We start from the raw sequence: 17,935 nt of genomic DNA on the forward strand, positions 1-17,935 counted from the left end.
GACTGCCTTCAACACGTGACGTCACATCACGCCACGTCAATCATTGGCTCAATGGCGCGTGCATTGTTTACATAAGATGTTACTGATTCGAGCAGAATAGAGCCTTTTACTCATTTTAATACCTATTTACACTAAAATAGGAAATAATCTTTTAGCTACAAATACTTCAAACGTCTTTATTTATTTTTCTAATACATAAAAAATATGTTTTAGAATTTAAGTTAATATTTGTGGCTCATTAAATCGCATCGATGTCATCCTTATCAGTGATTGTAGCGGCCTGCAGAACAGAGTTTAGTCAGCGAACCGAGCTTCTCTTTCATTGTCTGCTCGTAGCACACAAGTATAAGCTTCACACAATGGTAAAACCCGTCAGATGTAAGCCAAACTGAGTTCGGTAAAATCGAAAATCTAAAACGAATTCACAAACATCAGATTGAAAAAACTTACTTTTTATATTTTTTACCCGTGATTGGATCCACCACCACCTCATACACAGCGCCATCTTTACCCACAATCCTTTGGCCTGGTTTAGCTGTAAGAATAAAGTACCAGAAAAGGTTATTGTGCAATGATAATAAGACCAGTACATGCAACCAGAAGCTCACCTAAAAAGGAACGGACGGAGACTGGGGGGGGGCGCAAATGTAGGACTACCGGGAAAATAGAAAGCTACGAAACTTCAGACAAAATTTTAACAGTCAATGTATGTTTAATGTGTATTGTGTTGCGTTTTTCGAGGGCGGTAGGGGCAGACGCAAGGACCACTGCTACGTTTTCTTTATGTATTGGATTAATCCCGGAACAAGTGTGATAAGGATGAGCTTAAGATTACATTTAGATCATGTCTAACAAACAAAATCGCACTATTCATCAATACGGGTATTCATTCGGACAAGACATCATTTATCGAGAAATAGTAATATCACCTCCAGTTATGTAAACTCCCAGTTTTTTTTTAAATGTTTATATTGTAAAATAATTTGAGATGAAAAAGTTATTACCTTTTTGCATTTCAATATCATCAGAAGCAGCAGAGTAAACCGTAGAAGCCTTTTCCCAATCTTCGATCTCTTCTCCTTTCTCTAAGGTGATGAATCTCTTTAAAAATTCCGGATTCCCGCCTGATTCCTGGAACTCTTGAAACTCGTCCTCGGTCATAAGAATAGTTTTCTCGATCAACCTACCACTCTTGGTCCTAATAACTGTCTTGACCACCTTCATAGGTTTCCCATCTGGTGACTTCTCCCAAGATTCTATCTGTCCATCCTCCTCGGTGACATACTTCTTGAGGATATCAGTAGGATCACCTCCACCTTTAATCATCTTATCATAATCCTCAGCACTAACCATAATCGTTTTCTCAATAATTCGTCCACTCTTTGTCCGTATCTTTGTTTTGATGGCTTTCATAGGTTCCGCACTCTGCCAGGACTCCAATTGCTCCCCATCTTCAATCTGAATATACTTCTTTAGTATGTCACTCGGATCCTGTCCATCTTTGATCATGGCGTCGTAGTCTTCTTGAGAAATCATGATGGTCTTCTCAACTAAACGACCACTCTTTGTTCGTACATAAGTTTTAATTGTCTTCATCTTCGCTTCCTCCCATCCCGCAACCTGCTCATCCGCGTTGACGTAATGCTTTAGGATTTCTTTAGCGTCCTTTTTTCCTTCTTTTATAGCCTCGTAGTCCTCTTTCGACACGTAAACCATTTTCTCCACGATCCGACCGCTCTTCGTTCTGACAAACGTTTTGATGGCCTTGACCTCATCTTTGTCCCAAGACTGAAGTCCAGCAGCTTCATCTTTGGATAAATATTTACCCAAAATATCCTCCACACCTTTTCCCGATTTAAATGCTTCATAGTCCTCTTCCGACAGAAAGATGACCTTCTCCACCAACCTACCACTCTTTGTTCTAATGTAAGTCTTGATAGCTCGCACTTCTACAAACAAACAAATTAGTTTAAAATCGTTACGGGTTGGGTTTAACGTTTTCGGTGCCAAGAATCTTTTGGTGTCTTAAAGTTTCTAGTTTATGGACGAAGTTGTTTCAATGGCATTTAGTAATTGAAATGAAATAAACAGATCACAATTCTATGGAATACAATAACTGTTTATTACTGAGCGACGTTTTGACTAGGCTTCTCTGGTAATTATCAAGCAGTAATTGTATTCCACAAAATTGCAATCTGTTTATATGGACGATGGACAAAATAAATTCGTACATTTGTTTACCAACGAATGAAATCTCTATCTAATAATAACCATTCTATCCCTTTAAGTTTTCCCAGTTTTGTATTTTTATTGACTGTTTGGGGTAGAATCGAAGAAAGGGGTTTGGAATTGCATGTTTTGTCAAGTTTTGGCAAAGAATAATAGATGTCTTTAGCAGTGATTGAACTGGTGGATCACAGAAAACCCACATCGTTGGGCAGCCGACACTTCTCATTTTCGGACCGAAACCACAACCCTTGACTCACCTACAGCGCACACGTTAGCCCACTCAACCAAGGTACGAAATTGGCATACGTTAGCCTACTCAACCAAGGTACGAAATTGGCATACGTTAGCCTACTCAACCATGCATCCTGCACCTCCTCGTTAAGGTACTAAATTGCTTGTAATAAACTTACTGTGTTCCTTTATGGCTTCAAGTCTTCTCTGCTTTATAAGTTCTCGTTGTTTCTATATAAAGATAAACATTGAACATGATTCAAGAAATTGTAATTAATTTAGCGATTTTGAATTTCTCGATTTTCAATGTGAATATTTTTAAAAGTATTAAGATACTTGACAATAGTACCTAAACTGGATGTTTTGTTTTCAAATATTTAATTAAAATACAAATTAAGTTAAAGGGGGTTCGCTGTATGCACGTCTTAGAATGTCTCTGAAGATAGAGAACTGCATGTCTCATGGAAGTTAATCCCTCGGGTCATTTCATATTGTTTATATTATTTAATATCTATCTTACCTGTAGTTCTATTTCTTCTAACAAACATTTAATATACCAATATCCATGTCTATAACCACCTCCTATACGTATATATTTATGCTGAAAAATACACAAAAACAACTTCATACTTTTAGGGGGAAATATCAAAAAAAAGGTTATTTTATTGGGAGGAAAATATAAAATGATTATTTTATTGGGGGCCAAATATCAAATTCAAGATTATTGAATAGGGGGAAAATATTAAGTAGAAAATTATTTTATTAGGGGAAAATATCAAATACAAGATTGTTTTATTAGAGTAAAATGCTAAACACAATTAATTAGGGAAAGTACTAAATACGACATTAATATAACATTATTTAATTAGGGGAATATACCAAATACAGACAACTACAGCACCGTACACGCTGGGCCAGCGTGGTTTCCGTGACATCAACAAGATAAAACATTTATTTTTACATACATGGCTTCTATGGGATAGACAGGTAGTAAATATAGCATCAATTTAATTATATAAAAAGAAGATAAAATCCAATAATACGTACTGATTCACATTTCTTATGAGGAACTTTCATCAAACATTTCAAACAATCTTCGGTAGAAGTCTAAAAGGACGAAAAGATCCAAATTATCATAAAAATATTTACAATGCTATCTTATAGTTTAGAAGATTTCCATCCACATTATCAAAAACACAGATAAAATACAATAGTATTGAACAATGATGATGGTTGTGATGGGAACGGTGATGGTGGTTGTGATGAAACTGATGATGGTTGTGATGATACTGATGGTTGGTTTGATTAAACTGATGATTGGTTTGATGAGATCGATGATGGTTGTGATGAGAATGATGATGGTTGTGATGCGGATGATGACGGTTGTGATGAGAATGGTGATGTGTGTGATGGGAATGGTGATGTTTGTAATAAAAATGATGATGTTTGTGATGGGAATAGTGATGTTTGTGATAGGAATGGTGATGTGGGAATGGTGATATTTGTGATGATAACGATCATTGTTGTGATGACAATAATGATGGTTGTGATAGGAATGGTGATGGTTGGAGTGAGAATGGTGCTTGTGATGTGACTGATGACGGGTGTCATAGGAATGCTGTGGGTTATGATGCGAACGGTGTTCGTAAATGGCAATTATGACGATGGGTATGGGTAGAATGACGAGAATGACCTGCTCATGACGAGAATGACCATGATTATGACACGCGAATGATCATGAGTGTACCTTTGGTAAAAAAGGAGAACTTGCACAAAGTCGCGACTCCACACCGGCAGCTCTTCTGTATTTAGCAGAAAATCTGGCTCTTATATCATGCAGTGGATTTCCCTGTAATTATTGAAACAAAATATTACCATATGTTAGTCTCAAAATTACCTAGTTATATTGAATTGACGTAGACCTAACTCACTTCTTTATAAGCATTAATCGTTCGGATGGGACGAAAAACTGAGGTTCCGTGTACACATTGGCGTACACGTAAATGATCCCTTGTTAAAGATACATTATGGGAGATTTTTTTTTACAGAGAATTGGCCATTCTTGCTATAACAGTTCAAAAGTAGGTGATGAAAGAAGATATTTCGAAAATTTCAGTCAAATTACTTTATTCTGAACATAGTTATCATCGTTGTAATATTTGACTAGAAATGGTAGTGAAATGTACCTTCACCGTGGCTGATCGTTTGATTGACAGGCGTTAACTCCACCTACATATCTCGATTATCAAGTAAAGTTTTCAATGGCATGCGGAAACGCTCTACAGCGGCCTTGCTAAGTACACTCTATCATTTAGCCGCGATCTAACTGACGTATTCTCATCAGGATGCGCCATATTTGAATTAATTGATAAGCGAAATCCTATTTAAATCCGAGCTGTAACCGAGCCATCCGTGGGTCTACAGAGCTGATTTTGGGCTTGTTGTTTAAATAAAGACCTAATTTATAATTTCTATAACATCTGAAGCCTAAATTAAGACTTGCAATAATCAGATTTTGCTCTTGCATAATGTATGTTTAAGTGGAATTCGATATAATAGTAGGCCGTAGCGCCGCTGTCCGAGCGAAATCTCCCTCATAGCACACTGTATGGCGTATGCCCGTCTTCATTAGCCCAGTTCGGAGCAGAACAGTAGGACGTTAAACCCCATTTTATTTCTAAACCTCTTTGAGTTAGTTTAAATAATGTATTGAATTGGGGTGACAAGATATATTTCATTATATTGGATACTAGGGGTTTAAAGTATCTACTCATCATTTGAGGGATTTGTAAATGTTAAACTTAACATTATACAAGAGCTAAATCTGCCAATTGCAGGTCTTTCTTTAGGCCTGAAATGTTATCTAAATTATTAATTATACATTAATTAATTTATCCAGACCATAATCAACACTCGATGGAATCGCTACCTGCGATATTTACTGGATTATGATCCCATTTGCTGCTTGACTTTCATTCATAATTTAATCATGGAATGGATGATCGAGACTATTATAGTTTTTAACTATTATAGTGAGAACTGTCAGCTCTTTATCTTATCTCCCATAATGTATCTTTAAATAATCAACTTGAATATATTTTAGTCTGGATCAAGCCGCGAACAATTAGATATTGGTCGAAAATGCAAATTACAATCCTGCTTCAACCGGACACGGCTGGATAACAGCACGTCATTTTCATTTGGCTACATTCTGTTTTGTTCAGTCCAAACCCGAATTGATATGCGATAATCTGTGAAAAGCTAACCTTCTATCGCCGCCACAAAGCTATCTGGAAAAGGCAACTCGTAATTCCTACGCAATTGGGCACTCGCGATATGCCAATACAAGGTGTCTTAAAATTCCAAAATACTCCCAATAAGTCTTCTTTTGCCAAATTCTTGACTATAAACTAATAGATGCTACAAAATGTTGTCTAACACGGGACATAGATTTTTTAACACAGCGGTAAGGCACACGTTAATTATCCTGTCGGTTTTTGTTACTTACTTCTGTGGAATAGTATGCTTAATGTATATATACTGTATATTACGAACTTGCAAGTAACAGAATAGAATAACAAAATATTGGAGAGGTATTTTTATATACAAAATGTATATAAAGATAATAAAGTATTCGTAATATAGTAAGAATCCCCGTGCCAACTGATATACCTTGTGCCCCCCCCCCCCACACACACACACACACACCACCACAACACGCAAAATGTAGAGGAATTGCGTGGCCTAATGTTTAACGCGTGCGCGCTGTATCATAAGGTCTGCCATTGAGTAAATAAATAAAAATTGAACCATATGTTAATCCCGAAATGACCTAGTTTGTGTCGAGTTGCCAAATATCGTGTATATTTTTGTATTTATTGTATTCATAATAAAATTAATTTGTTTCTTGTGAAATTGACACCGGTATAGCACGTGCACCCATATATCTCAAATGTACGTTGTTTAAAACATATTATGCGCAGTTGTTTTAATTTATTTGTTTTGTGTTTATTTGAGCGTGATGGTCTAGTGTTTTTAAAGACAGCGCACAGAAATTAATGTCGCAGATATGCTCTCGCCTTGTGAAAAAATGTACCGCAATCTCAATCACCCCACAAATAGTTGTATATGGTTGTCATACTAAACTTAGGCTGTCTGTCTACAGTTAGCTCCGCTTGAGAACAGACACCTAGCTAGTTGACCGACATTTTAAGTCCTAAATCGAAGATTTTAGTCGAAAAAAAATAAGTATACTTCGAGAATTTTATTAAGTTGTTATTCTGCTTCAATAAAATTGAAAAAAAGTTTATTTAGTCTTTTTGTAAATGATAGATGTAGAACGGAGTAGAGCCGCATCATAAAACGGTACACTGATTTTTAGATATGGCGGCCAATTAAGACAGAGATCTATTCTCGAAGTATGAAGTAGATGAATCTCTGTGTGCAGAGTGTATAATTGTGTCACGACACGTCAAGATATAACATGGCGTATACTTCAATCTAACTATAGATTAGATTTTACTAATCGCTTTAGCATACAGATCAATATATTATTAGATCTAAGTACTTTAGGTTGCCAAACTACCGTTAACAACAGGCTACTGGTTTTTTTTACTGGGGTAACAATTTAAAATCTGTTCTATATATATACCTGTACAACTAGTATAATGGTGGTTGTAATCATACTATAATAAAACAAATACGTATATATTGACTTTTTCATCTTGCAAATAAAAGAAATAATGTTTAAAAAAATATATATAAAATAAACCATTAAGTGTGTCTTTAATCTTGATATACAAAATACAACAAATGCGAGAGAGAGAGAAGAGAGAGAGAGAGAGAGAGAGAGAGGGGGGATCTTTGGGTTTATATAGCAAAATAGTATGTAAAGGGAGAGGGGGGAGAAATGCGGTTTAACGTCCAGGTTCTCAATTGTCCGGGGCATATAAAGGGACAATACCATGTGTTAGTCTCAAAATACCGTGTTGGCTAAAAGTAATACCCCAGTCCCTGCTGGAAATAGTATTCATATCCTGGCCGGTACACGACATCCGTCACTAACAGAAACTAATGCGTATGCATTGATGAACAATTTAGCAGAAACTAATGCATGTACATTGATGAACAATTTAACAGAAACGTATTCCTGTACATTGATGAACAATTTAACAGAAACTAGTGCATTGAAGAACAATTTAACAGAAAATTAAGCGTGTACATCGATCGACTAACAATTTAGCAGAAACTAATGCGTCTCCCGAGATTAATAATTTAACAGAAACTGATACGTGTGCATTGATGAACAATTTAACAGAAACTAATGCGTCTCTCTCCAATGATTACCAATTAAAAAGAAACGAATGCGTGTACATGGAGTAACAAAACAATTTAACAGAAACTAATGCGTGTCTATTGATTAACGGATGCGTGTCAACTGAGTAACAACGAAACAGAAACTAATGCACCTTCAATAATTAATACTATAACTGAAAATAATGCTGCGCATTGATGAAAAATGCGAAAGAAACTAATGCGTATCCATTGATTTAATGTTTAATGGTAAAACTATTAATAATATATTTTGTGGGGGGGGGGGGGTCAAGGGTGAAGATGATCATTTATAAGTATCGATTTCTTTATTTATTATTTTATTGATTTAATGTTACTCCATGTAAGTAATACCCGGCTGTGACATGTACATTGCTCAGTATAAAATATATATGTACTCGAAAAAAATTGAATATGTCACAGCCCCACTTATTCTACTCTTTTTTTTGTAAAATGCTGACCCCAGGGCCCCATCCCTGGCAACACTCCTTATAAATCTATCTGGGAAAATAAATAAGCTAGTACCTTTTAAAATTAGTACTTACGTTTACGGTTTTGTTCCCTATCCCATCTTTCTGGGATTGTAAAATTTCTTCAGCTGAATTTATTAAATATTTATGGTTTATCTCACGTAGTGCCCTCGGCATTTTGACTCGAGTTATTGCAATATATGAATCATACCAATATTACACCGATGTTCTCTCGTTTATGGCACCCTCGTGTATGTATAGCGTATAATTTCACATGGTGGACAGAGAAATTACAAACGTACATTCGTCAAATACTTGTCATTCTTTATCAAGTCACAGTCATCCCAGGCGACGTTCGCATGAATCCATTCGGTGGTTCAGAGTTTGTAATGGTGTTTCAAATTTGCTGTATTAAAGATCCAACAATGACCATTTAAATTTCAAACAATTCCGAAAAAATCAAAAGTTGTCTATTACGCCGATATTCGCATTAAACAAATTGGGTGTTTCAAGGTTTATAATTGGGCTTCAAATCGGCTTCATTAAATTCCAAATATTTGTCGTTTCCGCCTTTAGATATCACATTCTTCCAGAGTATCGAACATTTTCGATTAGAGCGATCTATGGAGATATTAACGTTTGCAATTGTTGCTTAATGTTACTTCTACTAAAAATCTACAAATCCTCGTTTCATGAATTCACAGGTGATCTAAGCACAATTATTAAATTCCGTATACACTAAAAATAAACAATCCCCTCCAAATCATCACAGAAGCTCCTAAATAATCCAATAATCTGTTTTAAAAAATCCAAATTACTATTAAAATCTCCAGTTCAACTAATTTGCACAAAGAAATCATTAGACAAAAAAATACGTCAACATACACCACTTAGAATGCAATCTGGTGCATGACGGCCATTTTGATTTTCAAATCACTGTTAGTGACGGCGTCTAAATGTTTTCTGTCAAGCAGCCAAAACATTGAGAAAATCCCTAAGTAACTTAATCCGCTTTGTGTTGATTAAGAAACAGTAGCCCCTACAATGGCTATATCCAGATCTATTGTTAAGTGCTGGGTACACACGTTCAGTCACATTAGTCAATTTATTTGATTACCGTGAGTGAGCTTATTTCAGTTCAGATCATGAATATATTTTTATTTCAAATTTAAAGAGAAATGTCGCTTCAGAAGGATTTAAAGGGTGAACAACATTATTATCAAAATTCAGCAACAAATTCATGCATTTTATGCACACAAATTCAATGGCGTGGCGTAGCGAGGTTTCTCACCGCCCAGGGACAAAAACATGTTAGGACACTTCCACGCGGGTCCTCATAATTTCGGTCTATACATTTTAGACACACACATTCAGCAACGAGGCGCTCAGGGTGGAAAAACACTTTGAGCAACTCTAGACGAATAGTCATAATTTCGGTCTATTTTAATAATTGCATAATACAGGAATAAAGAGGGGAAATAAAATGTAATATATTTAATAATTGTACCGAATAAATATTATAACAACAAGCAAAACTCTTTTGTTGTCTTTTTTACATTTAAATCTGAAAAAAGGTGGGGGCATAAAAATTCATTAACGCATATATTATAGACAAAGGCCCAGAGTAAAATAATCGTTTTTTACACCCTTTTCCTCCCGTGCAAGGAAAGGTATCGATTCTTTCGCTGGGAACGAAAACCGCCACGTCTTGGCTATTTCGGTTTTCCGGTACACGGACAGTTGTTGATGGCCGGAAAAAAGCTGACAGGGCAAAAATGCCAATATCTAGATGAGAGTCTCCACATTACCGAATCAGTGTTGACGAGACTTAAAATTCCTTTACATAATGAGGGTTGGGTGGCGTAGGTTCGATTCCCCGCTTGTACGTGACAAGAAGTAGGTCGCCTGTCCAACCTCGTGGGTTTTCTCCGGGTCCCGAAATGACCTAGTTTGTGTCGAGTGTACGTTAAACCCCATTTCTCTCTCCCTCTCTCTCCCTTTACATACTATTTTGCTATGTTAACCTAAGGAACACACCCCTTTACAATGGCGGTGTATTATTATGGCTATCGTGTTACATCTCCTTTAACAAACTGACTTGAGTTTAAATAATATTTGTATTTTTTTTAGTTAAATGCAAAAACGTGTTTGTGATCTAACTGATCAACTTTATAATTGTTTTATCTAACCTTAAAGATCGTCTTTCGAACTATTTTTATATAGTAAACACTGGATTCTGATAATGTACGATATTTGATATACTTGTAAATATTGATCAATGTGGTAAGCGTCACAATTCACGGTTACGTTTACTCGGTGAGTGAAGCGCTGGCCCACTGCACGAGAGAGAGAGAGAGAGAGAGAGAGAGAGAGAGAGAGAGAAATGGGGTTTAACGTCCACTCGACACAACTAGGTCATTTCGGGACTAACATTTGGTACAATTTTATTTCAATAATTCGCTTGCGCGTAGGGGTCTTTAGCAGTGGGAGGAAACCGGATGACCCGGAGAAAACCCACGAGGTTGGTCCACTGCACGAGGTACGGGGTTCGGTTGCAGAAGTAGTCGAGAAAGTTCTCCGGGATATTCCAGCGTGCTGTCCGCTTGTCAAGAGGTGTCGGACGGGGCTGGGATAGAGAGTGTCTAGTCGTTGGGATTGGTCGACAAACCAAACTCCCCTGTACACGTTGGCGTGCAAGTAAAAATGAACCCTTGATCTCTGCCCCAAATGGCCGCCATATTAAAAAATTGGTATACTATTTTGTAATGTTGTTCTACCAAGTCCATATCTGCCATATACACAAAGACTAAATAAACTTTTTCAGTGATATTAAATTGAAGCGGAATAAATATTTCTAAAAATTATCCACGTAAACTTAGAGTTTTCGACTATCGTCGATTTAGGAATTAAAATGTCGGCAGACTAGCTTAGTGTCTGTTCTCAAGCGGAGCTTATTGTATACAGACAGCCTAAGTTTAGTATGCCTTGACAGTTGGAATTCGACGGGGAATAGGCGTAATTACGGTTCTGTCCGGGCAGAATTTCCTCTTGTAACACACTGTATGGTGTATGCCCAGTAGGAGCAGAACAGTAGGGCGTTAAACCCCATTACATTTCATTTCGCACTAACGTAGGACGTTAAACCCAATTTCTATATGTATCGGTTGTAGATTACATGTCAGTGAGTGCAGTGAGTCAACAGATTAAAGCATATAGGATTGCTACCCAACAACACGAGGTTAAAGTTCGAACAAAAGTGTAACTAGTCAATGAGCTTTATATTCTGAATTTACTAATCCTTATCAAATTAAAAATATCTCATTCATTCCCTTAAACTGTGAAGACGAGAGAGGGAGAGAGAGAGAGAGAGAGAGAGAGAGCTGGTATCACCGTTTCCGTGAGGACAAATGCACAGCATAAGGCCAACACTATTCGGACTATTGGAGAGTACCAATAAACGACCTTTACACTCTTAATCTACTCTAATCCATTTGAAATATCTCTTTCTTAATACAATGTACAATCCCGATTATATATTAACTTAATCAAATAGCTTAAATTAATCAACGACGCCATTTACCTATTGATTTAACTAATTGTCGCTTATAAATCTTAAATTTTGTCGATAATGACGATGTTTTATAGGTGTTATATACGGACAAACAACCGTACAACGTTTATCCATCTCTGTCGCTCTCGCCTGTCCAACCTTTTCGGTTTTCACCGGGTTTTCGAGTTTCTTCTCACTGCTAAAGACCCCTACGCGCAGGCGAATTATTGAAATAAAATTGAACCATGTGTAGACTCGAAATGGTCTAGTTTGTGTCGAGTAGACGCCCCCTCTCCTTCTCTCTCCAGCCCCCCCCTCTCTCTCTCTCTCTCTCTCTCTCTCTCCCCACACACACACATTGCCCCTCTATCTCTCATTTTCATCACTGTCCGCAGTTTACGTCTAGTTCAGATTAACGACGCAATGATCATGCGACGTCATTTAACCCCTGGCGTAATTCTCTCTTACGATATGTCAGTTCCGAAATAACCCAGTTAGTGTTGAGTAGACGTGGGTTTTCTCCAGGTTCCCAAGTTTCCACCTGTTGTTACAGACCATTACTAAATATCATCACGGGTAAAGGGAATTAACTCGTGTTTTGTGATTTTTAAACAAGGTTCTGACTATTATTCTATACATCCACACCAACGCAGACTACTGTTCTGTACTGACTGGGATAATGAAGACTCCCACTAACGATGTCTATAAGCAGGTAAACAATGGCTACCCGGTAAATTTACGACCTCCATCATATGGACATAAAGTCCCACTTTCCAGAATATGTCCCGATGATGGAGGTCATAAATTTACCGAAGGATTCATTTCATTATTATTATCCCCATCCAGGCTGTAATAATATTGGATTGGATGAAATAAGACCCATCTGTACCGGACAAGATAACAGGCAACCACAGGAACGGTGGCCTGACAAAGCCTGAATTAATGCCCGACACTGTCTATACTAAGTACGTGTTCTATTTCTAACATTGTTGCTGTAGACAATTTACTTGTAAATGCTGTGCAGGACGGGGGCCTGACAAGGACAGCTGTCTAGTCGTTCGGATGGGACGAAAAACCGAGGTCCCGTGTACACATTGGCGTGCACGTAAAAGATCCCTTGGCAGTTGGAACTCGATATAAGAGTAGGCCGTAGTGCCGCTGTCAGGGCAAAATTTCCCTCATAGCACACTATATGGTGTATGCCCGTCTTCATTAGCCCAGTTGGAGGAGAACAGTAGGACGTTAAACCACATTTCCTTTCATTTCATGTTCTAAATGCTCAATCTGATTAAAACACAGATCCTATTTCGTTTCGTTTTTATAGTTCAAAATTTCGTTTTACTTGTCTTTACTACACTAGGATCTAGAAGAGTTGTTATCATTGACGTGTTCTGGATGGCCTGTTACGGCGAGCTTTAGGTGTGTTTTGCACGGAACTGTGGGTAATCCACTAGTAACATCAATGCTGATTGGTTAATCAAATGTCTGACCTCTGACGTGACCTATCGCTACAACCTGTCAGATCTTAATGTAGTGTAGGTCATCGAAAGTATAAAAAAAACGAAACGAAATATAGATCTGTATTCTAATCAGATTGCTAAATGCTGTATATATTATTCATATCTGATTAAGAACGATAAAGCACGAAGTTCTCCTCGAAATATGACACAGCACAACTTTCCAATCATATTATATTACACATATAAATTATGTTCATTTTTTGTTCAAGCCCCTGAAACAAACTACTTTAAGATATTATAACCTGTTCATCGTTGGCGTTAAGAAAAATGTGAAGTGCCTCACTTATTCTTACAGGTTTTTTCTCGGTGATATATCATTTTAATGTAACAGTATCCATAGTTTATAAGATTTGAAATTAATTTCAAAGCTTACATGTATGTCTTATTTGTATTTTGGTTTAGTTATTTTACTTGTATATTTAAAGATACATTATGTAAGATTTAGATAAAGAGCTAGTCCTAGTCATTCTTGCTATAATAGTTCGAAAATAGATAATGTAAAATGAATAATTTGAAAATCTCATTCAAATTACACTATTGCGAGCAAAGATATTAGCCTTTGACGGTTCGATAAGACGTGTGCAATAATTTCAACCACCGTACTGGTTGATCGAAGCTAAGTCTCGCTCCTCCATTTTTAGCTTAAATCAAAATAGGGCTGAACTGTTCTAATCTATTTAATATCGGAGAGATCCGATGCCATCGAGAGTTGATTATGATCTGGATAAGTTAATTAATGTCTAATTAATAATTTAGATAATATTTTAGGCCCAAAGAAAGACCTGCAATAGGCAAATTTAGCTCTTGCATAATGTATATATGTTTAATTTCTGTATCATATTTTATAAAGCGCACGTGAGCACTTAGTCGTGGAAGTTGTGCGCTATAAAAATTTACAATGATAATAAATAATAATAAATAATAATATAGTGTATTTGCTTTTAAATCACGTTTATTGTGAGTGGACTATGTTTCTCACCAAGAAAAATAAAAATAACTTATAACTTTCATTTTGTTTTCAATATTTCATGGCAGAAACGAAAACATCATTTTTAATTTTAAACTCCTCGGGATATTGGCTGTGGGTGTTTCTGTAACTATACTGATGAGGTTGTTTGCGGGTCTTCGGAAAGTTCGTCTAATAATAGCCCAATGCAAGAATAATTTATACTTACCCTGCCTCGATTATGGCCGCCGTGACGTAAAGGGGGTAAACGGCCATTGGCTCTGGGTACAGGAGTGGCTCCCGCAGCTCGTTTAAACACATTGTGTTCTGAAAATATCAAATAAAACTTATAAATACCAAGCACTGCAATATGGCGGTGGTTTATTTATATTCAATGAATGAATGAATTGGTTTATTTTTATTCAATGAATGAATGAATGAATGAATGAATTGTGAACGAGTATCTAACACAAAACCGGGGGGTTGGGTGGCTGAATGGTTAGCACGTGCGCTGTATCATACGGTCTGTCATTGAGTCAACTGGCGGGGTTTCGAATCCCCGGTTGTATGTGACAAGGAGTAGGATCACCTGTCCATCCTCGTGGGTTTTCTCCGGGTCCTCCGGTTTCCTCCCACTGCTTAAGACCCCTACGCGCAAACGAATTATTGAAATAAAATTGAACCATGTGTTAGTCCCGAAATTACCTAGTTTGTGTCGAGTGGACGTTAAACCCCATTTCTCTCTCTCTGTCTTGGGGATCACGTGGCTAAGTGGGTAAGACGCTGGCTCGCTAGCCTGGAGTTCGGGTGTTCGATCCCTGCATTGACCGAGAAAGTTCATCCAGATTTTCCGGCGTGGTTCCCCCTTGTCCGTGATGCAGGACTGAGGGCCTGACAAGGATAGCTGTCTAGTCGTTCGGAGGGGACCAAAAACCGAGGTCCCGTGTACACATTGGCGTACACGTAAAAGATCCCTTGACAGTTGGAATTCGATATAAGAGTAGACCGTAGTGCCGCTGTCCGGGCAAAATTTCCCTCATAGCACACTGTATGGCGTATGCCCCTCTTTATTAGCCCAGTAGAGAAGCAGAACAGTAGGACGTTAAACCCCATTTCATTTCATTTCATTTCATCTCTCCCTCTTTCTCCCTTTCTCTCTCTGTCACAAAACAGGGCCCATTTTCATGATAGAACAGAGGCTGCTAAAAATTGTACTTAACGATTATACCATCTATACACCAAGGATGACCTGGCTATTATAAAGCGCCTAGTTGTTTGGGTGGTACGAAAATTCGAGGCTCACCTGTGTGCGTATATGGATATGGCGCGCACATAAAATATTCCTTGACGAGTAGACACATTCTGCACACAGAAAACTATCTCCAGGGCCCTTATTCACGAAAACTTAAACTAAGTTACAACCGAAATTTTAAGAAATACTGCAACTTCATTGGATATATGCAAATTGATTTTACTGGTCAGCCAATCGAATTGCAGTATTTCTTAAAATTTCAATTGTATCTTAGTTTAAGTTTTCGTCAATAAGGGCCCTGTACTTTGAGAATAGATCTCTGCCCTAAATGGCCGCCATATCCAAAAATAAGTATATTGTTTAGCAATGCGGTTCTGCTCCGTTTCACATCTGTTATGTACAAAGACTAACTAAATATTTGAATTCAATAAAGCGAAATAAATACTTTTCAAAATTATCGAAGTACACTTAGAGTTTTCGACTAAAATCGTCGATTTAGGACTTAAATGTCGGTCAACTAGCTTAGTGTCTGTTTTTAAAAGAAGCTAACTGTAGACAGACAGACAGCCTAAGTTCAGTATGGTCCATTTCTCGACAATCCACTCACTCGGTGCATTTTCAGAGATAATTTCCAAATATTGGTTTAAATTTTGTCAAGACATTATGAGGAATGCTGTCTGAATGACCGAAACAGGGGCTAGTTTGTCGAGACTTGAATTTGGTAGTGAAACTAGACATGCCTCAAGTAACACGAACAAAGACTAAATATTTCAAACTTCAACAAGTTTTGTTCTAAATGTCGACTGACCCATCCCTGGTGGTCAACCGGAAACAGCAACACGTTGATGTTTTACGTGAAGAAGAGACCAAAAAAACTAAACAACAAGAACATGTGGAATGGCCGGTTTAAAAAGTTTGTCTTTTTAGTTAGAAATCAAATTGACTTTGAGATTAAAGAATTTGGTTGATGTTCGGACAATAGTACTGTTTGTTTCGAGTGTTCTTTTGATCCGGTTTAACACTTGATGTTCGGACAATAGTAGTGTTTGTTTCTACTGTACTCTTGATCCGGTTTAACACTTGTAAAAACAGAACGTGTCAAGGACAAGCTCCAGGGGGGTGTCAAACAAACATACCATACAATCAAAATACAGTATCTTTGCAATGTCGTTACGGAAATAGATTATTTAATGAATCGTCAAGGTGTTCAATGACAAGAGCGAAACTAGGAATTTTCACACTAGGGCCAATATCTCTAATATTCCACCGTGTGATGCTAGTCATACTAAAAATTATTGTCCGGAAGTCTAACGTCTGAACGTACAAGAGTGATGGCAGTGACCGGAAGACAGACCACACGTATTGTGGACATTACAATGTCAAGGTCGGACCCCCAACCGCTCGGGTTCAAAGGGAATTAATAAAATATTAAATGGATAATGGAGAATGGATAATATTAAATATTTTTCAAAATTTTAAATAATTAAGTTTTTGCGAACATAAATTTGTTGACTGTCATTTTGATATTGTTTCTTTGTACTATTTGAATATCGATTCGTGATATTTTGGTCTGCATGGGAGTATTACATTTACTTAAACATACATTATACAAGAGCTAAATCTGTCTATTGCAGGTCTTTCTTTTGGCCTGAAATGTTATCTAAATTATTAATTAGACATTAATTAACCTATCCAGACCATAATCAACTCTAGATGGCATCGCTAGTATGCGATCTCTAGTGGATTATGAGCCGATTTACTGCATAACTTTCCTTCACGATTTAACGATTAAATGGATAATCGAGACTATGCTGTTTACCGTACTGACTTTAGTAATGATGACCAAGGCTAGCCGGAAATTTCAACCGCTTTGTTCTCGGTTCATAGTGGATCTATTTGAATGAAATTTTCAGCAAATTGCCTTCACATTATCTAGTTTTTAACTATTATAGTGAGAACTGCCAACTCGTTATCGAATCTCCCATAATGTATCTTTAAATATAAAAGTAAAACAAAGAGTAAGCATTGTCTGCCTCGCACACGGTATATGGCACCATCTGAATATATCATCCTGATAACTGACAGCCCGTAGAGCAATACTTAAAGACCCAGAACATCATTTGCGGGACTTTGAATCCCTGACAAACTACAACAAGGTGAAAGTTGAATCTCCAATAGTAATATCAATCAAAAGATGATTCAGTTGCGTTTAATATTAAAAAGATTTGATGAATTGACGATAAAAACGGGATATGGTCAAAAGCTAACACCAAATATGATTTTCGCTGGGTTTCTTTTTAATCCGAATATCTGCTGTTGATATTTTGATTCTGTTTTCTTAATAAAAATTTGTTAAAGAAGTACATTTTTAGCGTGGATTAAAGATATATTATGGGAGATTAGATA

At 37.1% G+C, this 17,935-nt stretch overlaps 1 protein-coding gene across 2 annotated transcripts in view; it reads right to left on the reverse strand.

The window, feature by feature from the left end:
- The window catches only part of LOC126827500 (uncharacterized), a 40,387-nt gene that overhangs the window by 17,596 nt on the left and 4,856 nt on the right, over positions 1-17,935 (reverse strand). For both annotated transcript variants that reach the window (XM_050556900.2, XM_050556899.2), the window contains exons 2-8: positions 14,507-14,604; positions 4,208-4,309; positions 3,508-3,567; positions 2,981-3,061; positions 2,640-2,691; positions 1,005-1,949; positions 451-535 (exon numbers count right to left, since the gene is read on the reverse strand). In XM_050556900.2, the coding sequence (XP_050412857.2) occupies positions 451-535; positions 1,005-1,949; positions 2,640-2,691; positions 2,981-3,061; positions 3,508-3,567; positions 4,208-4,309; positions 14,507-14,604 (1,423 nt within the window). The remainder of the gene's footprint in view (positions 1-450; positions 536-1,004; positions 1,950-2,639; positions 2,692-2,980; positions 3,062-3,507; positions 3,568-4,207; positions 4,310-14,506; positions 14,605-17,935) is intronic.

Source organism: Patella vulgata, chromosome 7 (assembly GCF_932274485.2).
Source record: "Patella vulgata chromosome 7, xgPatVulg1.2, whole genome shotgun sequence".
NCBI lineage: Eukaryota > Metazoa > Mollusca > Gastropoda > Patellidae > Patella > Patella vulgata.